Source organism: Cavia porcellus, unplaced genomic scaffold, assembly GCF_034190915.1.
Source record: "Cavia porcellus strain 051 isolate PalLab524CR breed Dunkin Hartley unplaced genomic scaffold, mCavPor4.1 scaffold_30, whole genome shotgun sequence".
NCBI classification, from domain to species: domain Eukaryota; kingdom Metazoa; phylum Chordata; class Mammalia; order Rodentia; family Caviidae; genus Cavia; species Cavia porcellus.
Genome location: NW_026947513.1, coordinates 43,284,602 through 43,310,490, shown reverse-complemented (window position 1 = coordinate 43,310,490; position 25,889 = coordinate 43,284,602). Strand labels below are relative to the sequence as shown.

General features: G+C 36.6%; 1 protein-coding gene across 1 annotated transcript in view; it reads left to right on the top strand.

Moving 5' to 3' along the window:
- The first annotated feature begins 6,437 nt into the window (after positions 1–6,437).
- Positions 6,438–25,889, top strand: part of Tmprss11b (transmembrane serine protease 11B) — a 33,809-nt gene continuing 14,357 nt past the window's right edge. The window contains exons 1-2 of the mRNA XM_063240554.1: positions 6,438–6,623; positions 13,990–14,078. Coding sequence (XP_063096624.1) covers positions 6,438–6,623; positions 13,990–14,078 — 275 coding nt within the window. The remainder of the gene's footprint in view (positions 6,624–13,989; positions 14,079–25,889) is intronic.

Sequence of the window (25,889 nt, the reverse complement as noted above, 5' to 3'; positions counted from 1 at the left end):
CAAGGACTCTGGGAAACCGAGCAAGCAGCTCCCCTCCCTGGTAAGTGGCTGCCGTGTGGCAGACTGCGGACTTCCCAGGGGGAGAACCACCAGCAGCTCCTGAGATCCGCACCATGTTGGAATTTACGACACTGAGAAACCAAGCAAGAGCTCACCTCCCTGGTAAGTGGCAGTGGTGTGGCAGACTGTGGCCCTTCTGGGGGAGAACCACCAGTGTCTCCTGAGATCTGCGTCATGTTGGAACTTAGGATGCTGGGAAACCAAGCAAGAAGCTCACCTCCCTGGTAAGCAGCAGCAGTGTGGCAGACTACGGCCCCTCCAGGGGGAGAACCACCAGTGTCTTCTGAGATCCATACCATGTTGGAACTTAGGATGCTGGAAAACCAAGCAACCAGTCTGCCTCCCTGCTAAGTAATAGTGAACCTACTGGTGTACGGCCTAGAGTCAAACATCCCACTTCTTCCCCTATCCCCCTTCTCCTGTCCCCCTCGTTAGCAAATGGGAACCAGAAATCTGAGCATCTCCTGGGAGGTTGACCATAGCAAATAAAGGGGACTTACTTCTACCATCTCTTTGAAGGCAAATATTTTTATTACTGTTTTGCTCTATTTTGATTAATGGTACTGCTCTATTCAATATTCTGTTTTGATAAGTTCTATAATGCTCTGTATTTCATTTTATTTTTATATACATGATTGTAAAGATAACAAGATATACTGTGATACCTATTACTGTTATCCCAGTAACCCGCTGTGAAGTGCTGTACCAATTTCACTACACAGTCTCAGTTGTCTTTATTCTGTCTTGTTCTGTTGTATTTTACTACTTTCAAAATAAGATTAAATAAAAACAAAAACAAAAAACTAGTGGCCAATTTAACACCAGCCAAATTAAATCATCATGGTACTTAGTGTAGATGGCCCACCTGGGGAAAGTTGCCAGCATAAATAGAGATCTGGAGAACAGCTTGTCATTGTGAGTTCTCTTAAATGTTACTGTTGTAAGCCCTTGGTTCTGGAGGGCTGGTTCATGACTAGCTTCCCCAATATGAGTTTGACCAATATCATCAGAGAAGCTCAGGACCTTGTTGGTGAGAGTGGCTGTGACTCACTTTGGGGGAACTTTGGTCCTTATATTGAACTTTACTTTTTGACTGCGGAAGGAATGATGTATGCTGTTTGATTTCCAGGAGAAAATTGTCACACTGGCTTTCTGGCATGTACTCGACTGTCCTTATTGTTAGAAGAGCTCAGGACTTCTATGTCACTGAGGATGGCTCTGGTACTTTTCAGGGCAGCCTAGCCCTTATTTTGGGTGTGACTTCTTGACTCCAGTATAGAACCTTCAACATACTGGCACAGCTCCTTCACCCTGATGACATGTACTTTCTGACTTCCACCACTGACATGTGGGCCTTCCCACCAGATCCATAAAACAAACTTGAATGAGTTCTGGTCATGGGCTCTAGACCTCCAATTGGACTCATGGGCAGCACTGTCATAAACTCTAGATTTTCAACTGTACTCATGCAGGACATTGCTGTAGGATCTAGACCCTTGGCTGAATATTCTGGGTCTTTAGTGTTGTGGACAAATTTCCTGCACTTTTTTTTTTGTTTACTTCTGAGTGACCATTATAAAATAATATTATAAATTCTCTGTCTTGATTGTAATTGTTCTTTTCACAACCCCTGCCTACAACATTCATTATCCTGCTTCTTCCAATTAGACACCATCTCATTATGAATCCCTGAGCTATGAGCCCCTTGGTGGATCAATCCATTTCAGGGAGTTAAAAACCCTCATGTCCCCTGAAACCATCATCTGGTAAAGACATCTTCAGTAAAGTGAGCCTTTTGGGGGGTCACATTAAATGAAACCATGAGTACTAGGGATTTAGCTCAGAGGCCTAAGTGCCTATCTGGAAAGTATGAGGTCATGAGTTCTATCCCTTGTACTAAAAATTGATTAATTAATTAAACTATGAAACTGGACTAAGGAATTATATCCTGAATATATTAATTGGAATCAGAGGATTACATAATGAATGTTAGAAATGAAGTAATCTACTTTAATCCAAACTTAGAGCTGTGATGAAAACTGTAATAGAACTAAAAATGAAACACAAACCATGAGTAATTCAAAAGCCTCAGTTATTTTCTCATATCTGAGATAAGGTTTAGTAAGAGACATTCAAATATTTAAGTATCATTTTTTAAAAACCTTGAATTTAGTTTTAGCCTTACAGAAAGTTGCAAAAATAGGAAAAGGAATTCCTTTACATTCCTCACCCCATTTCTTCCAATGCAGACATTTTCTATAGAGTAATTATTGAGAACAGATTAGCATTAATACAAAATTAGTAATTAAATCACAGAATTTGATTTCTTAAAAATTCTGGCACTTGGTGATGAAGTGTGTACCAATGATCTCATAATTTTCAATAAATGTCAAAAACCACTGGTCTCATTCTTTGGCAATTCCTGACAATTGGGATTGTACATTGTTATCTTGGAAGTAGTTCAGGTTACAATATTTAGATACAAAAGTGATCAGTCAATGACAGCACAAACTATTCTTTGTGATGAACTAAGAGATTTTTTTTCATTTTTTTGCAAAGAATTGCTACTACTCTTTTTGATATTATAATATTGATACTCATGTTTTAATGTTAAAATGCATGGTGCTATTTGATAGAACACACACACACACACACACACACACACACACACACATGTTTGGTCCTGATGTAAATTTTCATACTATAATAGCTACATGGTACAAGAGAGAATGGGGATGAGATACAGGATCACAGTGGCCATGACCCTGTATATTGTTAAGGCTGGAAGTCAATTTGGTTGACAATCCAGCTTCTCAAGATAGTAAAGTTCATAGCTCACACATAAAGGAGGGAAAAAATCCACTCATAATATTGCTCTGAGCAGCTCTGAGTTGAAGGTGAAAAATCACCTGAAACTTAGGTCAGAAAAGGATTCAGGATTCATACCCAGAAACAATTGTTACCAACTGGTATTTGCTGATTTAAGAATTCTGAGCACACACCCATCTTCCTGGAAAAGTGTCATCATGTCAGAAGCCTAATGACTGCATTGAGTACTTGGTGAGAATTTATCTAATAATAATTGTTCAGTATTTATTTTCCTGTTAAATTTAAACCTAGCCTTGAAAAAAACTAGTCAGTCCTGACACTTTTATGATCTTGGGAAAAGTATTTTTTCAGATGCTCAATTGTATTAAAGCTATGCTGAAAAGGAATTCCACTTGAAAGAAAGTGGGTTTGGTTTTAAACAAGTTCAAAGGGTGGAAACTGAAGAAAATAAGGATGGTGGTAGTTTTGTAAGTCCGTCGGAATGTCCAGGTCAAGAAGCAAAACTGGGCATTCTAATATTTCTCAAACTTTGCAAGGTATTGTTAGATTGTGAAAAAATTTCCCTTTGGCAGATTCAGAGACATACTCAATATGTGGCCATCTTCCTTCTGTCAGTAAATCCTAAGGCTCAAATACTTCTTTTTATACTTTTTTGAGAATTTTTCAGCCGTTTGACTTTTATTTAATCACAGCTGCCCCTTAAAACTCTTCTATCATTAAGACAGACACGGCCGTCAACATCCCTGAGGGACTGGGTACAGGTGCAGCATCTGCTGGTCCCACCCCAGTGCTGTAGTTCTCTCTGAGGGCTCCTGGGGTCTTCTGCCTTCTCTGTGTCTCTGCAGATTTGGCTTTTTTCTTGATGGCCAGGAGCCAGGAGCTCAGGAGAAAGGGCAGGTCACCCCCTTGGATTCTCTGTGTTGTGGTCTATCTTAATTTCTTTGTAGGCTCCAATAATAAAATTCCTAGTTCTCAGGAATCTGTCTGTCTCCTTTTCTTCCCCAAGTTACTATTTTCCAGTCTTAGAGAGGTTGATTTATTGTTGCTTAACACTCTGCCATCTTCCTTGACTCACAGAAAACTTTGCCATTCAATTTGCCAAACAAACCCAAAGGTGCTGTGAACCACAGGCAATCCACTAACACAGTGACGGCAAACCTTTTAGAGACCAAGTGCCAAACTGCAATCCCAAACCCAGTTTATTGTGAAGCGCCAACACTGCTGCTGACCAAATCAGAGGAAACTACATACTGTATTTTGATTTTTTTTAAAAAAGGAGAAAGGATTTATTCAAAGAAGCTGTGAGGAGATGGAGGAGTCCGTTTGCCTGAAATCATCTTGCCATGTGCATGTGGGTCTTTCAGACGAACAGACACAAGGAAACACAGAGAGCTGATGATTTTCTAACCATCTTCTTAGGGAAAGGAACCTGCACTCCTGTCTCCTGGGGCCAGTATCCCTACATTCTGTCACTGTTTTGTGGCTCAGGAGAGAAGGAGGCACTGTATCAATTACGTGCTCAGAAGGGGGAAGTTTGGAGTTGTTTATCTGTAAAGGAAAAAAATCTAACTTTTAAAATTTATTTTTTGCTGCACTAGTTATAGTATACATATATATGGACAGTCCTCTTCCTTAGGCTGTTACTCTTAACTTGTTTCCTCTGGTCTTTAGTTTGTTCTTTATATTTCATATTTCTCTACTCTCTTCTAAGGACATGTGTGCTTGGAATTAGAGTGGACCAGCACAGTCAAGGACATGAGAGGCTCAGGGTGCGTTTCAGTGGTAGGGCTGGCCTAGCATGTGCGAGGTTTCCCCTCAACTCCACTGGGAAAAAAAAACACAAACGAAACAGATACTTGTGATCATATTTAGAGTAATCCAGAATAATCAATACTAATCCCCTCATGCATGTAAAGATCCTTAAATTAATCATATCTGAGGGACCCTTTTTATTTTAAAGTTATTTTTATAAATCCCAGAGGTTAGAACCTGATATACAGAGGTGGCCAGTCTCAATTTGCTCTTTTTTTTTTTTTTTTTTTGAGAAACGGTCTCGCTGTGTAGCCCTGATTTTCAACCCACAATGTGTCCTAGGCTGGTGTTGATCTCACAGTGATCCTCTTGCCTCAGCCTAGGGGCTGGGATTCCAGGCATGCACCACCACACCAGGCAGCAGTCGACTGCACTGTACATATGAATCTGCAAATACACCCCGCCACGTGGATTCACAGTAACGCAGAGAGAGTTACTGTGACTTTAGGCAGCAGCAAGAGACAATGATCTTGAAGTAGCAGTGATGATACTCATTCATTTATTGGAATAATAATAAAACTGGTGACACAGAAAGAAGTCTGACCTCAGGAGAGCGTTGCACAGCAAGAAAGCCAGTTTGCAGACATGAGGGGGGAAGGTATGTTCAGAGAACTGACTCAGTACCGAAGAAGTCCAGGAAACCTACTGTGACTTTCAGGGAACATCTCAGCAGGATATTGTGAGTTGCTGAAAGCACGACGGTTCATATTTAAAAATGAAACTGGCATGAGCTAAAGGTTAGAGTTTCCCCAGGCGAGCGGTGTGCAGGGATGAAGGGTGGAGGGGTGAGTCTTGCTGGCCTCCACAGGATCTGTGGTGGGGGCTGCAAGTGGAAGGGTGGGCCGTGGGATGGATGAGCCTCTCCTGAGGATCACAGACCCTCACCTGAACTCAGCCAGAAAGACACTTCTGCAAGTGGTAATGCTCACTCATGTCTTATGAATGCAGTACTTTTGTTGTATTTTGATTTTTTAAACTTTGTGACACAGCCTACACAAAGTATGCTGTATACTATGTCAATTCTACCCTGACCTTATTCAGAGAAATATCTATTTAGGACTTTAGGTGGTGCTATGAATCCAAAAATCAGAGCATACATTAGCTAAGAAAATATGCCTGTACACATGATGTAAATCTGGAGAATATGATTCTAATATTTACTTTAAAAATACAAACACTCAAATGCTATTTTTAATGCAACATTTAAAAAACAAACCCTGCAGAAATAATATTGGGTAACGTTTTTGGAAAGCTCATAAAACCTGAGAAATAAAAATTGCTGAAGTTCAACAGTATTTTATCCCAGAACTTAACAGAAATATTTAGAAATGGGTTATAACCTACATATATAGGAAACAGGCAGTCAAATTGCATAACACTTGAGTTTCACACATATGCGTGGGTTTCATACATATGCATCTCTTGCTAAGAGGCTACTGACGAGGTTGATTTGACCCTCTGAGAGTTTCCTAAATACTGGTGCATTCTGTATACAGGGAATAGGGTTGTTTCCATTTTAAGTTCGCTAAATAACATCTTGGACTGAAAGATATGCCTCCTAAGTCATAAGGTTGGGCTATTTACAAGAATAGAGGTTTATTTCAGTCTATGGGTAAAGAGGTGGAGACGTCTAGGAGCATGGTTCACCTCTGCTTTCTTCTGGGAAAGGCATCAGCTTCTGCTGCTTCAATTCATGGGTGAAAGCTGAAAGGCAAGTAGAGACATGCAAAGGAGAAATGAGAGAAGACACCAAACTCCCTGATGACAGCACACTTCCTGCAAATGTGAGGGCTGCTGTGGAAAAGGCAGAACCCCACCTGGCAGGGCTCAGCTCCCACAGTCCTGCACCCCGGACCCCGCGGTTTGGAATTCCTTCTCAACGCCAGTCTTGGTGGGCACAGATCATGGCACACTACAGCATGGTGCACTGTGCTGGCACAGCTGAGCTTCTGATTTTAATGTTTCAAACTAGGTTCTGCTTAAGAATTGAGTCCACCAAGGAACAGTGTAAGGAAAAGCTTTCTTTAACTTTAGCGATGATAAGACTCTTCTGTAGGACACACAGCATGATGCTATTCTGTTTGTCCAAACCCACAGAATAAACGGCTCTCAGGGTGAATTGTGATGTAAGCAGTGGACATGGACACACTGTTTGCATCTAGGTTAATCATTTGAATAGTAACAAAAAGGTAACTGGCTGCCAGGGGATGCAGATAAGAGAAGGGAGCAGGGAGGCCATGCAGAGGAAGGCCAGGGAGGATTATTAGAAATCTGTGAGTCTTTAATTTTGCTGTGAGCTTAAACAAAAAGGGCCTCCTTTAGCTTTCTATCTAGAGGAACTTAAAATATTATTACAAATGAAAAATAAAATCATACCAATGACAACTAAAGACTATATTGAAATAAATGGAGAAGGAACTTTCTTCCTGTTCCATGTTATGAGAATAATCTGCCTGTAAATATTTATTGAGAAGGTAGAATGTATGGAAAATTAGGGAAAACACACACCCAGGAGTTTATAGTCCATTTGAGGAAATAATGATGGCACATATGAAACAATAAATAATTATTTGTTATGTGATATGTGCACATTTATCTCAGAAAATAATATTGTGAGTTAGAGTTACTGCAGAAGATTCAGTAGAAAGACAAGACAAGAAGATTATGTCCTGTCTCCCAGAAGCATGGATGCTAAAATCCCAAACAAAATATTAGCATACAAATCCTAGTGATTATACATAAAGTGTGCCCTAAGTTACCATCCGGTTAGAGTTGTTCCAGAAACACAAGATTCTTCTAATATTTAGGTATAAATCAATTACAGTCACAGTAATGATAAAATAAACTTAGAATATATTTCAATGAACACAAAATAGCATTTGATTAAATGCAAATTCTTTATATTGTAAAACCTCAACTAGCCAAAATGAAAATAATTTTTATATGATAAAATGATAGCAAATCTCTCTCTTAATAGTGAAATTACTTAGGGCTACACATCAGCTTAGTGGCACAAATGCTAGCCTGGCAAGTGCAAGGTTGTGAGTTCAATTCCCAGTACCAAAAAAAAAAAAAAAAAAAAAAAAAAAAAAGTGAAATTACTGAAAGATTTTCCCTGAAATTGGAGATGAGAGAATGCCTATTATCATCCTATTCAACTGATAATAAATGAATAAATCAGCTTGAACAAAACAAAAATAAGCAAATGAAAAGGAAGTAATGACACTCCTTGTTTACAAATTACACAGTGATATAGATGTATACTAAAAATTCAAAAGAATATGGCAGCAGAAAAAAATTAAAATTAATCATATGAGCTTTGTGTTACTATTAAGTGTACAAAACTCAATTTTATTTCCATATGATGACAAAACAACATTAAACTTAAGGAATAATATTATTTATAATAAGACTAAATATTTGTAATGAGACTAGATAAATGTAAAGACTGCTACTCAGATACTTACATAAAACCTAGAAGAAAATAATGAAAATCCAAATAAATAGAAGCATGTACCAAATCCATGAATTGAAGCATCAATAATTTAAGAAGCTAATCATCCTCTAATTTAATGTAGAATCAATACAACTGAAATGCACTTCTAGAAATTTCTTTTTGGAGATTGATTAGAAGATACTAAAATTTATATGAAACTAAAGCAGAATAAAAGTATCCAAAGCAACTGTGAAAATGGAAAATAAATATGGACTCACATTACCAGATATCAAGAAATTCTATAATTTCAATAATTAATACAATGTGATATGGCACAAAACAGCAAATATATCAAAGAAACAGCAAGAAGATGAGAAATAGACCTCCATTTGATCTGAATTTGATTTATAACAAATTGCATTGCAATAAAGTGGATAAAGAATTGTATAGATTTTTTTTAGGAAGATATACAAGGTCAGTTGACATTTACTTGAAGAAATATGTCTTCTCCTTCATAATATAGACAAAATCAATTTCATGCAAATTTTTGCTCTAAGTACAAATGCACATTAAAATTTGGACAAGAAAATATGGAAAAATGTCCTCATAAAAAATAGAGATTCTTAGACCACACATAAGTACATGTAAAACACTAACCTTAAAAACAAAGGTTAATACCTTTTGAATTATAATTTTAAAGTACTGTTTTATTTACAGTAATGACAAAATGTTTTATATCAAACCCTACTATTAGAGTTGAGTTATAAAATTTGGAAAAAATATAAAAACCAATACTAAGAAGGCCTTGGAGAGTGAACAAAAACAAGCAAAAAGAAGAGGAACAGCAGTCCACACAAAGAGATGGAGTGAAATTATGTCCTTATGGATTTGTCAGAATACACCGACCTGCACGGGAGATATTGATACCTAGAGGTCATAGAGAGAGCCAGAGCCCTCTTCAGAGTCAGGGGACCAAGGCCAGGGTTACAACACGGCTGAAAAGTGAGCAATAATCCCAAATTCTATAATATTGCTCTCGAGTAGATTTTAAAAAGAATATAAATTTTTTTATTCCTAGAGGTAGTCATGTAAAGTAATACAGAAAGGAAGATGAAGATACTGCTTACTAATTAGCTTCCATTTCAAATTTCATGTAAAATAGCAAGAACAAAAAAATATGAAAATAGGTAAAAGGAAAATGTACTTAAACTTTATAAAGTTTCACTTAAAAAAAAAAGCAGGGTAGTATTAGGTTAAGAATCCAAGAATATGTGAAAGATTACAGGTTATCAAACTTACTTCAATTCTATTGGAACTTTGGAAAAGTGAAACAAAAGTTGTTTTTTTGTTTTTTTGTTTTTTGTTTTTTTAATTGGTACCAGGGATTGAACTCACGACCACATGCTTGCAAGGCAGGCGCTTATGCCACTGAGCTAAATCCCCAGCCCCCGAAACAAAAGTTCTTTCAAAAATAAAAACTTTTATATTTTTGTAGACTTTTGGAAACGAATGAAACAAAAATCATCATAATCATACTTAAGTAAAAAGTAACATGTACTTTATATACAAGCATTTCTCAGAAGTGGAAACCCAAAGTTCCCCCAAATATGTGAAAGGATGATTGTTCTCACAGATAATGAGGGGAATGCAGATATTATGAATAATTAAATGGAATTTCATATTTTAACATGATATAATAGTACCAGCATTACATTGAATTGAAACCTCATGGAAAATCATTTGTCAAAAACTTCTATCAGATTACATCTAGTTTCAATAAAAAGGAACAAGCAGCATCATGACATTTTTACCAGAGAGGATTATTCCTATTTACCCCAAAATTGTTTCTTGGGTGTAACTCTTAGATGATCCATCCAAATCGGGATGTCATTCCTGTGTGACTCCTTTCCCAGAACCACTGAAATGTGAGTCTCATTAACATTAGCCAGGCAGGCTTCATGATATTCTTTACATTTCACCCAGCTCATAAAAACCAATCAAACAATACTGGATATATATCATGAACTGAAAGAAGGCTCTTCTTTCTGTCACCACTACCATCATCATCACCATCATTATCAGTGCCACCATTCCCACCGCGTGATTCCCAATTCTGCAACTGTTAGAACATTATGCACAGGTAAATGGAATTTTGTTTTAAGTTTGTCTGAAAAACCTAATAAGTTGCCAGAATATCTGCATATCTTCTGATTTTTGTCAGTTTGTTGCTTTCTGTAATGTCATATTTATTTCTGGGTTCTGTTAAGAAATGTGCTACTGCCTGGTGTCTAAGGATTCCTGAAGTCCTGGAGAAAGTTTTAAAAGTAGAAAAAGAACACTAGAAATTGGTAAAGAATTGAATTTAGTGAGACTGTAACCATTGGGAAAGAATATAAATGCATAATTGAGTTGAAACACTAAAGAGTTAAGACATATTTTTTATAATTCACCAGTAAGAACACTACCAATGTTCTATATAATGTAGTTAAAATCAGATTTTCCAATATTAAAATGCTTTCTTAGAAATACAAATGTCTGAAAACCATTTCAGTTTTTTTCCTAAAAAAATGTTTTAAAAAATATAGCTCCTGGTTATTTTGAAGAAAATGAGACATTATAAGTAATTATTGTTCATTTCTTGTTATCTTATTTTGAAGTCCTGTAATGCTTTCGTTCTTTTGTTTTAATTGGTTTTATACTATTTTGTTTTGTTTGAATTTATTGTGTGTGAAGGTATAGACAGCCATTTTGAAGAAAACAAGAGAATTATGTTAGCTACTGTTGATTTCCTGTAATCTTGTTTTGAAGTCCTGTGTTGCTTGAATTATTCTGTTCTGATTTGTTTTGTTCTGCTTTGTTTTGTTTCATTTTATTGTCTTTAAAATAAATAAAAAGCATGCAGATAGGAATTGCATTCATCACTTTATTCCTAGCATTTAGGCTGGAGTCTAACATACAAATGATGTCAGAAACAGAATAAATAAGAAATTGTTATGTGAAAATTAACACAAAAAATATTTTATTTTGATAAAATCTTCCACTGCCCTTCCCTGGTGTAGGAGAATGGGACAGGTACCTGGGCTTCTCTGACCTCAGGTTCCAAGGGAGTTAGCAGGGCATAGAGCAGGCTTCTCCAGATCTGTGCAGCTACACTGGTGGTCAAAGGTGTGTGTTGGTGGGGCTGCTCCTTCTCTCAGCCTGTGTGTCTGTGCTGGGACTCCCACAATGGTGGCAGGCATACAGGGGTGTGTTGTCTGATTCTCCCAGTGGGAAAGATAAAATAGAAAATAGGTAGAAATAATACATAAATTCAGAGAAAAAAATAAACAGTAAGAAATCACTAGTTGATGTTTACATATTGTCATTTTACAAATAGTTGTTCAAAGTACAAAAATGGAACATGTAAAGTGGGAATTCAAACAGTGAAACCACAAACAGTTCTGTTGAACTGTCCAACAAAAACTTAGTAACATGGTTGTCAATACTATACACTTAAACATACATGCAGTTACCCATATCTTCATTTATGTTTAGATTAAACAAACTAAAGCAGGTTAAAATCATTGTGAACAAAGAATAGTATTGCTGGATTTCACATCATGACACTCCGTGATTAGCACTGCGTAATGTAGTGTCTTTTTTAAAAAAATTTAATTTAAAGAAAGACTAAACAAAGCAGAAAATGGGTAGAAATAATACATAATTTCAAAGAAAAAAATAACCGTAGGAAATCACCAGTTGATGATTGCAGATTGTCTTCTTACAAATAGTTATTCAAGATACTAAAGTGGAGCATATAAAGTGGGGGTTCAAACAGTAAGATTGCAACCAGTTCTGTTCATAGACATATGGTTATCAATCCTATGCACTTAAACATACATGCAGTTATCCATATCTTCAATTGTGTTGAGATTGAATAAACTCAAGCAGGCTAATATCGCTTTGAACAAAGAATAATACTATTGCTGGGTTTCACACTATGACACTCCAGGATCAGCACTGGGTATTTTTAGTGTCTCTTTTTCTTCAAAGTATCTGTTCATTTCATCATGTGTCATAAGATCAGTTCTCATAAACTGTTTATAGATTCTACACATACATGAGTCTTAACATGTATTTCTATCCTTTCTATATTGGAGGGAGAAACAAATCAAAGCAAGGCAAAACAAAAAATATTCCTATAAACACATGAAATGAAATAAACATAGTACAAAAAGAGTTCTAACATGGTTCCTGTGTTGTCTCTTATTATCTCCAATAGAACTGGCTATATCATCAGACATAGTATAATTGAATATATCAGTGCATAGCAGTATTAATAAAAGCACAACTTTGTTTATAGTATAGAACTTCAAAAACCAGCAGTTATCAAACCAGAATGTGTATTGAAGAGTCTTGTCATCTTCAGTGTAGTTGCCTATACTTTCAGACTTGATACTATCAATCATATCAGTTTTGAATAAAATCTTCTCTGCCTCATTTCTGTTATGCTTTTTTTGCCATCAGTTGTGTGCTTATCTTCTTCATTCTGTTTTCTGCTCCATGCATTGAGGCCTCTCTGCCACTGTTCCTGGAATCCTAGTACTTTTCTCTCTGTAGAATGCCCTGCAGTATTCTCTGTAGAGTTGGATTGGTGGTTGCAAATTTCCCAAGTTCCTCTTTGTTTTGGAATCATCTTATGTCTCCATTAATTTCTAAAGATAGTTTAGCAGGGTATGTCAATCTGGGATGGAGGTTATTTTCTTTCATGGCTTGGAATATTTCACTCCAGGCTCTTCTTGACTTGATGGTTTGTGTCGAGAAGTCTGCTGTTATTCTGATGGGCCTTCCTCTATAGGTTATCTGTTTCTTGCCTCAAATAGCTTTTAATATTCTGTTCTTATATTGAATTTCTGGGATCTTGATTATTATATGCCTGGGTGTAGCTCTGTTTTGGTTGTAGGTGGCTGCAGTTCTTTATGCCTCATACATCTGAATATCATTTCCTTTTCCTACGTTTGGGAAGTTTTCCTTAATTATTTCTGTGAATAACCTTTGTAGTTCCTTTGTTTGTACCCCTGCTTCTTCATTCACATTCTTTATTGTCAAGTCATACATGTTGACATATTGTCATATTGTCAAGTACTTTATTGTCAAGTCCTTTTGTCATCTTCTAGCCTTTGTATTGTTATTGCTTGCTTCCTTGTTATTTTTGAAAAGTTTTCCCTTTCATACTCCCACAATGCAAAATTGTCCTCCAGTTCGGATAATCTATCCTTAGTTTCTTTCAAGCTGATTTGCCATCTTTCCACAGAGATTTTAATTTCCTGGCGATCTCTTTGAATCTGCTTCATGTGTTCTATATTTTTTTATATTCTTCATCAAATGGTCCTCTCCTTTGTTTGTGTTCCTCCCTTCTTCTCTCTGTGTCTGCTTGAGGGCTGCTTAGTATCTCTTTTATTAATCTTCTTATGTCTTGCTTTATTGGTCTAAATATTTCACTTTTTCAACTCATCCATGAGGTCCCAAATATATCGGTTTATGTCCACTGGTGCTGTGTCTGCACCAGTGTCTGCATGTTTGCTGTTCTCATTCTCCTTTGTATTTACCTGTCCTGGGTCCATGTTTTAGGGTTGGGACCTGGGGACTTTTTGTTGTTGCTTCCTCTTCCCATCTTTTTTGCTTCTTCCAGGAGGCCCCAGTTTCTTTCTTTGTTTGTTACAATTCTTCTGAAGCATGCTGGCTAGATGACCCTTCACACTGCCATATGCTAGTGAGTTGCAAACAGGGACAGTCTATGCTGGCCCCTCCCCTCTGGATCAGTCAAGCTGCTGTAGCCTGCACTGTATTTCTTTGTGCTGCCTTCCCTCCAGGTGGCAGTGGTGGCAGCGGGCTTTGTGCCGCCTCCCTTCTGGATTGGCAGTAGCAGTGGTGGCAGTGGTGCCATTGGCAGTGGGGCAGGGTTGGGGGCAACTGGTGGGCACTGAGTCACTCTGCTTCTCCAGCCTCTGCCAGGCCCACAGTGATGGGTCTCGCCCGCAGCTCAGAGACACCAGAGGCGGCAGCGTGGGGATCAGTCAAGCTGCTGTGACATGCACTGTATTTCTTTGTGCCACCTCCCCTCCTGGTCAGTCCACTCAGTTGCTTCTAGCCTCCAGCATGAAGTCACTCCCATTGCACAGTTTAAGGGTCTCCTAGAGTCTTTCTTATACAGGAGGTAGTTTGAAGAGGTCACAGAAAACAGGCCATCCAGCTAGGGTCCTCTCCGCAATGTGCTAGAGGTGAGCATTTTGGTGCCATGACACCGGAAAAGCCCTGGTCCTGGAGTTTTCTAAGCAGAGGCAAAGATGAGACAGTCTGTTATTCAAGTAACCTTTAGCTTCCTTGAAAAGAATGGGTTGGGATAGGGGAAGATGTTACACTCTGAGAAATAGGGAAATGGAAAGTGACTGCAATTGTCCAGTAAAAATGAACATACTTATTCTTTTCCTTGGGTCATAAGTGTATCTTTGTGAAATGACAGGAGGAATTCTTTTAAAATACAGTGGGAAAAAAAGGATATAGTAAGATTATTTGGTTTTAGAGGTATTTCAGAGTGTGTAATAATTCCCATCTTATATGTAGTGAATTCAGAAGTCATAGTCACCCTAGTTCATTTCTCCATTCAACACATAGCCTGGAAATATCATAACATAACAATATTTACACTCAACTTTTGAGATTTTCAGTGGATGTTTCCTAATCACTGAATGGCTGAGATTAGGAACCATACTGAATAGTATTATCTTAAAATCCAGTCACAAGGGTTAATGAGGTCCATATGTTCCCTAAATATTTTTTCTATATTTCTCCAGCCATGATTCTTCTCTTTCTCCCAGGTAAACAGTTTACTCCCTCTATCTGTTTACGTGCACTCCAACAATTTCTTAACTCCAACAATTTCTTTCCTTATATATTTTTTCTTCTTTTTATCTCTGGGAATAAGCTGACTTTATGAAATTTGGTACATAGTATTATGGTTTTGCATACACATATAAAGCATGAACTAATTAAACCCAGCATCCTTTTTCCATCAACATTCCCCCATACTCCATTATGCACACACACCCTTCCCCAAAGTAATGAGTACTGTACTAAAGCTTTCTCATAAGAGCTTTGTTTTTCTGTATGTATGGCTTATTTTACTACACATAACATCCTCCATTTCCATATATTATGCTGCAAACAATAGGTCTGCATTCTTCTATGTGACTGAATAGTGCTCCATTGTGCAAATATACCACATTTTCTTTACTGGATACTTACTTTGACTTATGGTTGAAATAAAGCCAGTATGATTTATGTGAAGTTTAAAATCTGAAACTTTCCTGATAATCCTTAGGTTGGTTTATTTGCTAGTCCAATATCTTAGGAAAATCTTGTGCCTCAAGATCTCCTAAAGTTGAGACTCTTCACACCACTCTTCACCACTCTTCACTTCTTTAATCTAGAAGTGTGTGTGTGTGTGTGTGTGTGTGTGTGTGTGTGTGTACATGTGTACGTGTCTATGTGTACAACCAGCAAGACCCTTAAAGTTCCCATGTAGGACTACAAGGGGATAAAAAATAGAGAAGAGATGAAAGCTGGGGTTAGGTAGAGATCTTTCTCTTTGGATAGAAGAAAAGAAACTGCCTTCTCACTGCAAGGGCATTTATTTATACATTTAGCAACTTAATGTCACATTGCTTAGTAATGTATATGTACAGCAACCTAAGGGCATGACGTTTTAGGAGCCTGGAGTTCCTTCTTTTTGAGACTTGTCCTGGGTGGTCTTTGTTCTCAGACCAGGCTGGCTGGGTCTCCTGCACATGTGGTCAGTTTCCAGCTTCAACTGGCTTTCCACAAATAAGCACTGTGAAAATCTTGCACTATAGATCCTTTGGTTATCCAATGCTACTCTACACTTTCTCTTGCTGTACAGCATCCTTTACTTTTAATTAAAATTTTAATGTGAGCTTTTCTCCCTATGGAAGGATCCCTATGGAAGGATTTAAACACTTTCAAAATATTCATCCCTTGTGAAACTTTGCAAATGTTAATATTTAAAAGAATAGCACTGGTGTACTGAAACTGCCTTGTACTAACAAACAAAAGTCAGATGTTAAAACTACAGGAGTTATGTAAACCAGTTGTGAAGCACAGTCATAGCTGAAAATTAAATGTATAGAATACTCAAATTAATTATCTTAATTATTTTACTACATTTTGTTATTTGTGGTTTTGAGGTTACTTACATTTATTGTATCTGAGTGATGTAATCATGTAACATGGCACTACAGGTCATTCCTTGGCAAAGCCATACTTAGTGATGTTCATGTGGGTAGTTAGAAATTTCTGAAGTATTACATTTACAACATGGAGATTGATAAATGTTAAAAAATTATCTCCCATATGCTTGCTGCATGAATTGGTTGTTAAACACTTTCACCACATCAATGAATGTAAATATTTCTCATTTATGGTTTTAAAAGAAATCTTTACTAGATAATGCACTTAGAGCACATTTCTATTTCATGAGATGATAAGGTAGCTTTTGGTCATTGTGCCAGATATGTTGTTGAATCCACTTCTCAAAACTTTAATGGAAGTAAATTTCAGAAGATTATGTTCTGAAATATTTCATAATGACATGTCAGGAGCATTTCACATTTTAAGGTTATACTGTTTAATTCTTGCCTCCTAACCAAGCATGTTATAGTATGTTTATTATTATGCTTAATTGTGAACATAAAATGATACTTTCTTATGTTGTCACTTTAAGAAGTCCCTTCATTTAAAACTTTCAGAGTAGGCATTTGTAACTGAGTAAAGAAAAAACAGAATTCCAGTAGACAATATCTGATGTCTTTCAAATCTAGCTTTTTTCTCTTTAATTCAGATGTACTTACCCAAAAACAAGCTCCAGTGAGACAGAAATCACTAGTTAAAAGTAAGGAGTGATTGTTTTCACGATACTCTTCCCAGCCATTTGGTGAAAGAGAAAAGAGCAAAACACCAAGATAAGCAACAATCAAAGCAGAAAAAATAATGGCCAGAGAGATACATAGAGGTATGCTCAAGAAACCCAGCTTCTTTTTAAAGAAAGTGCAGTCCAATACCTGAACTGTTGGCTTTGCTACATATTACTGATGCAGCCTACTGGCAATGTTTAGAAGGCAAGGGACCCAGTAAACAGTTCCTCTGGGAGACTTCCTTCTCCTGCTTAGAATCCTGTTTTACCTTTGCCCCTGCCTCAACTCTTTTAGAGAAGAAAACCAAAAAACCCCCTCAACTTTCTATTCTGATTTGCAAATCCATAAAAACTCACTCAACTCACTCTTCTTATTTTTAAAGCCCAACTCAGATGTCACCTTCACCAGGAAATACTCCCTCACATTCTTAGGCAGATGTTCCCAGTTGCCCAGGGCATGTACTTTTGCATTTCCAGTTGTAAAAATTATCTCTTTATGCATCAGAATCTCCTTTTAGACTGTGAGCTGCTCAAGGGCTCTTTTCCATCCCTGTGTTTCTGGAATTCTTCAGTAATTGGCTCGGAGGGTGTGGTTGCTATACCTAATTAAATGAAATCAATCTGGGTGCTACTTTTGTATGTTTCTCTTCATTATCTCCTTGTACAAAACATGTTCCAACCACACTGTTAGAGGTTTTGGAAAGGTGCTATTCTGTCTCTTTGCAAATGGTTTACTCTTTTTGGAGTGCTCTCTTCTGACTTTTTTCTAATGGACTTCTATTTGCACTTTGAAAGTTAGGTCACACATTTGTAAAGCTTTTTGCCCACTATATTCTCATGGATTTGTGCTCATTGTAGTTAAGGAACCATATCATCCAAGAATGTCCTACAAAGGCAATGAAGTTTTGAGCTAATATTAATTTGACCCTGAGTCTCCAAGAATCTATATTTTATTGTCTATTTTATCTTTTCATGCATTCAAATCCCTATAGAAGACAAGTTTTTAGGGTGACATATATATTTACATTTTTCTAAATTACATAAGGAATATGTTAACACATATCGCCATAAAGAAAATGAACCTATAGTAAATCAGGCTAAAGTTTATTTGTCACTTTCAGTTTGACTATATTTCTTTTTTCTTCAGAGTAATCCTCATTTTGTGATTCCTTCTAGGTCTTTTCATGTATAAATACATAATTTTAAATACATATATTAGTACTCATTTAAAAAATGCAGTGTAAGTCTTTGTTTTACATTTAAAGATACCATGTGGAATTGTCATTCTGCATCTCATATTTACTCAATAATTTTCCTTGAAATCTTTCTCTAAATGGTCAAATCTGTAACTAACAGTCAGGTTCCCAGCAAGACATGTTAAACAGGTATCTGAAAACATCTAAAAAGTTGTAGGAAGGGCTGGACCTGTCACCCATTTACTAGACTGGACTCAGCTTACTCTAAGTTGTTTCTTAGCTCCAGGAAGCCAGAGAACGGACAAGAGAGCCCACTGCAGAAACACCACATCTTGATGACTTTTTACTGGTGAGTCCAAAAGCAACTTCATTTTTGCCTTAGAAAGCCTGTGACCTCCTCCCTTCTCAGTCTTATCTAACTAGAAAAATGTAATGTGTAGCCAGGATGCTCAGGAGCTGTGGAGATGCAGCTTTTAGCTATTCAATCTGTTATATAAAAAGAGGACTTAAAATGAGGGAGCATGAGTCTGCTCACTGACTACATCTAGTGTAACCTCTTTCCTTTAATACCTGCACAAGATTTTGAAAATTGATAGACCACAGTTCATTTGGCAATTCTCATATTAATAATTTGTTTGTTGTTATTGCAGATTTTGTAATAAATATCATCGTATATCCCTGCTTAAGTGCATGTGCTAGGATAAATACACATGAAACTTGTTTAATTATAAGGTAGATAGTTTTAAAAGTAAACAATGTCAAGCTGTCCTCTAAAGTTGGTATCTCATTTCTAACTCCAGTCATCAATGTATGAGCTTCCAGGTCTCCATATTGTCACTAAATCTTGAGATAGTAAATATTTTTAACTTCTGAAACATTTTAGTAAAGCTATATGATTATTGTACTTTATATTTTTATAATTACTAATAATAAGATTAATTACCTGTTATATTCAAACTAGCCATCTGCATTTCTTCTACAAACATCCTGTATATTCTTAGTAATAAGTTTAAAAAATATTTATTCACTTTAAGAATGCACCTTATGTATTTTGGACATTAATCATATATCTGAAACACATATCTTATTTACTAAGTATCATCTAGGTTCTAGGTACTGTGATGAGCATGTAAAAAGTAGAAATACAATATTTTTCTTTCATTTAAATTCAACTAAGGTGATAGGACATTTCATTCACAGGACAAATTTAAATATTCATAAAAATCACAGCAGATGACTAAGCTCCAAATAAGTACTGATGACAGTAAATGATTATAGGTCAGAGATTTAAAAAAAAAATTAAAGAAAGTGAAGCCCTCTAAGAAGTCTTTGTGAAAGAATTGGCAACTAACTATGATTGTAAATTATGAATAAGCACCGGAGGGCAGAAATCATGATCACAGGAATGTTAAGAGTGCAAGTATAAAATTAGGAGAGTGGAAAGCACTTGTTACTCAAGAAAGGAAACCATGAGATATCTCTCAGGTCATCATCTGTAGATAAAATCATTGTTAAGATAATATAATATTCTGGAATTTGTGCAAACACTTGATTTACATAGGCTCAGTTTATACAAGAGCCTTTCAAGTGTAGTCCTTTTTTCCCACACTTTCATCTGTGACAAAGTAGACCAGGTACTATGGAACAAGGCAGATAAAGAGAGATGACATTTCCATGGGAATGCAGTACAAACCAAAGAGGGTTATACTTTATACAGAGAGCAGCTAAGAGTTTAAAGCTTCATTTTTTTAAATAGAGAAATGCCATGGATATGTACCTTAGGAAGGTGAATCACACCAGTTACTATCATCATTTGGAATTTGAGTCTCTGCTTAAAGCCTCCTTCTTTCTCAGAGGAGCCCACCATATAGGGAGCCATACTCAACGCTCTACACTCTCCACAATCACCCTGCTTTATTATCTTCATAACACGTGTAATTATCTTGCATTAAATATTGTGTTGCTATTTTGTTAACATTTGTCTCTCTTTCTCTTTGGAGCGTAAGGTCCAAGAGGGCAGGAACTTTTAATACACTATTGTTCAATTCCCAATATGTAGAGCAATGTGCAGCCCCAGAAAGTACATTATGAATGTTTATCAAATGAAAGAATGAATGGAAAGTTTACTTACATACTATACGAACCATAACCAAACATCTAAATGGCCTCCTGAGCTTTTATTTTCCAAAAAATTTGGTGTTTCACTCAAAAACCCAATCCATACTCATTTATTAAAACATCTGTCTGCTAGCTAACCAATTCCTTTTCCTATAAAGAGTTAACAAAACAGACATGGTCCTTACTTCACAACCTTCTTTTTCTTTTGTAAATCCATTCCTACAAATATATGCAGAGAGCCCCGGTGAAATTTTTTAAATTGAGCATGTTTTGAAGGAGTAATGACACAGAATTATTTATCCCAAACAGGAGAACTAAAACCATTTTTTCAGAGAGGGCCCTAGTGGGGAGAGCCGGTTTCGCTGAGAAGGAACTTGTGCCATGGAAACCCGCAGAGTGCCTGAGTCAGACTCTGACTCACCTATCCATGGTGGTTTTTTTGGGTGGACCTCTCAGATGACCAATCAAAGTAATATCCATTGTTTTTCTTCTAAATATCCAACTCAGAGAATTTTCATTTCTTCTTTTAAACCACAGATACAAAGCTGTCATCAACTTGCTAAACAAGTTTCCTCTTAATCACCTCTGTGATTGCACCCAGCCCTTAAAATCTCAATTATCCTTGTGATTAGCGCATTTACCTGAGAATCACTGGTCAGGACGAATGTAGTGCAGACGTTTTCCCTAGCATCATTAACAGCAACAACCATTCCATCTGTGCATCATGTATAGGTAAGTGGAAATTTGCTTGTGTAAAATTGTGACATAAATGAAGTTAACACTGGTTCCCCATCCTGCCTGCCCATTGCAGGGTTCCAGTAAAGCAATTGAATTCAGGCAGGAAATGTGCAGTTTTAGCACAGCAATTTGGATTTTCTGCCTGGAGGCAACCTTGTCACAAACATGTATTCATGTGTAGAATCTGTAGTTTTAAATAATTATTTGGGGAGTGCTATAGAAAAGTTGCATTAAGCTTAGTATTCTGTGAATAAAATGTGGTGTGAATGTGTAACTGCCATCAACTGGTGAGGAGGTAGAAGAAAAAACATTTTCTTCTTAGAAATCAAACGTAAATTGTTGATAGTGATAGTGAGTATGACTTCTTTTTATTTGTTTAACATCTCATATTTTCTGCAGAGCTTTCATGAATTTCACATAGTACCACTTCTGTATAGATGTTTACTATAGTCATATGAAAATCCAAAAATGTTTACATATTAAATGTTCATGAACCAGAATACTATGATTATGTATGGACCTGTGCTGTCTCTTTTAAGCTTATGTAGGTAGAAAATTATGACAAAATTTTAGGGACATGCTTTCAGCTTGCAAAAAATTCTCAAAATAGATAAAAATTTGTCCAAATTAACTGAATCTAATCTTACAATATTTAGTATTCAGATAAGTGTATAACTGACATAAACATTTGTCAAAAATATATATCACTAAATATATAACACTAAATATGTATATCGAGGAGAATAGCTGAGCCTTATACAAGCAAATAACTTACATGCACTTATTCATAATATTAGTACTCATATAAATTATGATTAGAAAAGGCACACTCACTGTGATAGAATATATTAAGATAATTTTTCTTGGATTAAAGTAAATATTGTCATGATTCTTTTTTATTCAAGATGTTATTTCATTCATAACCCTGACTTTTTTATTGTTCACATCTTTCCTTTGTTAATAAAAAGTGATAAAACACATGTAAAAGAGGAAATAAAAACATGATTAATTTGTTTGGCTTTGCCCATGAGATACTCATCACCTTTATCTGAATGTATTTTTAGACTACCTCCTTCTTTACTTTCACCATTTTCATTTGTATAATGTCATAAATTTGAAAGATTTCAAAAGACTAAGCCACTTTTTCCATGAACTCCCAGTTCCTTTGGACAGATTTGAGCCCTTGTTCTATGATTATCTTCTCGAATGAGGCCTTAATCCAGTTACACAGCTGACCTCATAGGCCTGATTCTGCAGCTTTGTTTGAGACTCTACTGAACTCTGTAATTGCATGTGAGTGCTTGAATGATGACTACTTCAAAAAAATGAACACTAGAATTGAACACTAGAATGAACACCAGAATTGAAAGTAAAGACTTTGAAACCAAATTTTATAAATTTTGGATTTTTTTCTTAGACATATTATCAAATGGGAAAAATAGGTCTTTTTGAGACAGGGTCTCACTATGCAGTTCAGACTGGCCTTGAGCTCACTTTGTAACCCAGGCTGGTCTCGAATTCACAGCAATCCTCCTGCCTCAACCTACTGAGGTCTGGGATTATAAGCATGCATCACCATGCTTGACTAGAAGGCTATATTTTTTGATTCTTTCTAAAGTAATTGAATAGTTCAAGGCTAGGAGTTTTTATAACAAGATGTAAGTTATATTCTGTATCTGCCTAGTAATTTTTATGTGATCTTTCAGAAAAACTTATATATGATTTACCAGAAATTGGCTACTAGCAAAGCAAGTTTTCTACTTCAGATGTATCTACTATTTCAAGCAGCTATTCACTCTCTGTCCTGGTTTGTAGGATTTTAGATTATGAGTCAAAAGCCAGAAAATCATTTGAGCTGTGTGATAAGAAATGACCAAAGTTGTAAAAAGGGAAGAAAATAGAAACATAAAATCCTATAGTAATTTTAATGAAATAAAATGGAAAACTAGGAAGTCATTTCATTCTTCTGCTTTTGAGTCACAGTGTTTAGATGAATTCTAAAATGTATTTTTGGATCATATCTTTTTAAAAATCGATGTATTCTGTGTTTTTCAAAGAATGTATTCTGAAAGACCTCTTTTGAATTGAAGCTTTAAAAATAAAATTAGTAAAAACTATAATCCCCAACTAAGAAAGAAATTATTAAAACATAAGTAAATTTTATAAGTTTAAGAGAAATAGAAAAGTCAAGACAGGGTGTGGTGTGCCCTGAAGTGAACAAGGTGGTTTTGGGGACGCAGAATACTTATTCAGTGAGGTAAGTGCCGACCCATTGCTAAAAGATTAACAATACTTTGAATTTGATAGTGAAGAAGCAAAAGCTTATAATATAAATGGCTGTAATATTGGGAGTGAGATGTGAAACTGAAAAAAAGCATATAAAATTTTTAGTCACCATTGCATTAGAGGTGACATTGTTAGTCATAGAGGAGAAATATTAATTTTACACAATATTTTACAGAATAGACACTCTAATATACCGACCGCTTTCACAGGCTTCATTTTCCCACTTGAGATGACACTTAGATTTATATCTGCAACTCTGGTTCCTCAGGTGGCTACTCACGCGATAGTATCAATAGTGCACTGGATATTTAAGTGCCCTTCAGCTTCAAAATGTAAAATTTTACAATCTTTTTCTCTGCACACTATCTCATTTTACTTTTCCTCATTCTTGTAGTAAAATCCATGTCATCTTTACCACAGTCCCAACCTTTTGGAATATGGTTATCAAGTTTGGCCAATATTCTAGCCTTGTAAAGTTCCTCAAACTCCTTGCTTACTTTGCGTTTTTAATGTCATCGCTGAGCATCCCATCACCCCAGTCCTATGGATTACAATAGTGCCTGTCCTCACTCGTCTTCTCTTTCCATTTTCTCCTTTCTTTTGAATGTGATTGTGCACAGGTAGGCAGGTTCATCTCCTATGCAATGCAAGCCCGCATGGTTGTCATCACAGGATGAAGAGCAGACTCCTCACTAGGTCTGAAAGCTTTGTTTGCATCATCTGGATCCCTCTGCCTCAGTTTCTCCCCACAATGGAGCTGTCCTCCATCATCCTTGTGTTTCTTCACTCATGTGTGTAACAAATACTATCTATGATTTTAGGCCACATCATGTGTTCTCAACCTTAAACAAGAAACAGACCACAACATGCGCGTGGCTAGATGTGAAAAGCTGAAACACACAATTTTTAAAAATTCTAAGTGTAGAGTCATAATGGAGTTGGCTAAAAGGATATCAGTGAACAGGAGATGACAAAGTAAAGTGGCAGTTTTGGCTGGAAACTCAGTGGGCAGACTTCAGGTGTGCATGTCAGACACAAGGAACAGGGCACGCACAGATATGGAGGTGTGAAGGAGTCTGGTGGGTTCATGGAACCCTGATTAATTTGAGATGATTAGAACACAAACTGTTCAAGAATGAGGTAGGAGAGGGATGGGGATGGCATAAAGCAGAGGCACCAGCATAAACATGAGGGAAAGATAGATAGTGGAGGTACTCATGACGAGTTCCCCCGCGGAATGAGCATTCTTTCTAATGTAGTCTATTTTCTTAGTGAAAAAAATGGTGTCAGATAAGAGGGAAGATAGGCAGATGGTGTTTAAGGTTTGAGAAAAATGTAATAAATTATTTTTCTAGAAGAACTATAAAACATCAATAGAGGTAGTTTTTTTTTTCAATCTTGTTCTTCTGAAAGCATCAACCCAATTTATGTTTACCTTCAATCCAATATATTATGCACAGTGCCCCCAGTTACTACTTTTAATTTGGAAAATCTGATAATAATCTTTGAGAGTTAAAGTGCAAATTTTTAAGCTCTTCTAAGAATTCAAATTCAGTAGATCTGCAGTAATATCTCACTCTGTATATTTAATAAGCCCTCTGAGACAATTTTGATTCAGGTCACTCTCCAATCGCACTTGAAGGATTCCAAATATAGCAGTGAAAATCCTAACGTCTTTGTGTGGAATCAAAGGTCATTCTTATTTTGGATTCTCTTTATCACTCAGCCAGGGATCCCCAGAGAAACAAAGTCACTAGGATACAGAGACAGAGAATGAGGCAGATAGAGAGATATAAACCTATACTTAAATTTACCTATAAACCTGTGTATACATGTGTATACACACACACACACACACACACACACACACACACACACACACCACACACACAGCTGGTAGCTGGAACTCAGGCACAATTTAAATGTGATGATCTCAAGGCAGAATTTCTCCTTCCCAAACACCAATGTCTGCTGGCAAAGCCTTCCGCTGACTGGATAGAGCTCAGCCATACATGCTTTCAGAGATGATGTCCTCCAGTCAACTGATTGCAGTCTAATCACAGCCATGGAAACTGATCTCAACATCTAGATTGATGTTTGACCAAAGAGCTGGACACCAGAGTCCAGCCAAAGCTGATACATAACATAAACCATCAAGTTGTCCAGTGTCATCTTTGGCTGATTTATGACCCATAGTGTGCTATAGAAAACAAACGAATCACTGATCATGCTTACCACACTACACATGGTTCCTTATTTCCAGACTATGTTCCTTTGCTCTTTAGTTTATTCTTTTATTTCTTGGTCCTGGGAACTGCACTCAGGACCTTGAGCTTGCCTGGCAGGTGCTGTGCTGCTGAGCTATATATCCAGCCTTCCATTCCTCTTTGACTGAGACATCTTTACAGATTCTTACAGCAACTAGAGCCGTGGCTCCAAACAACTC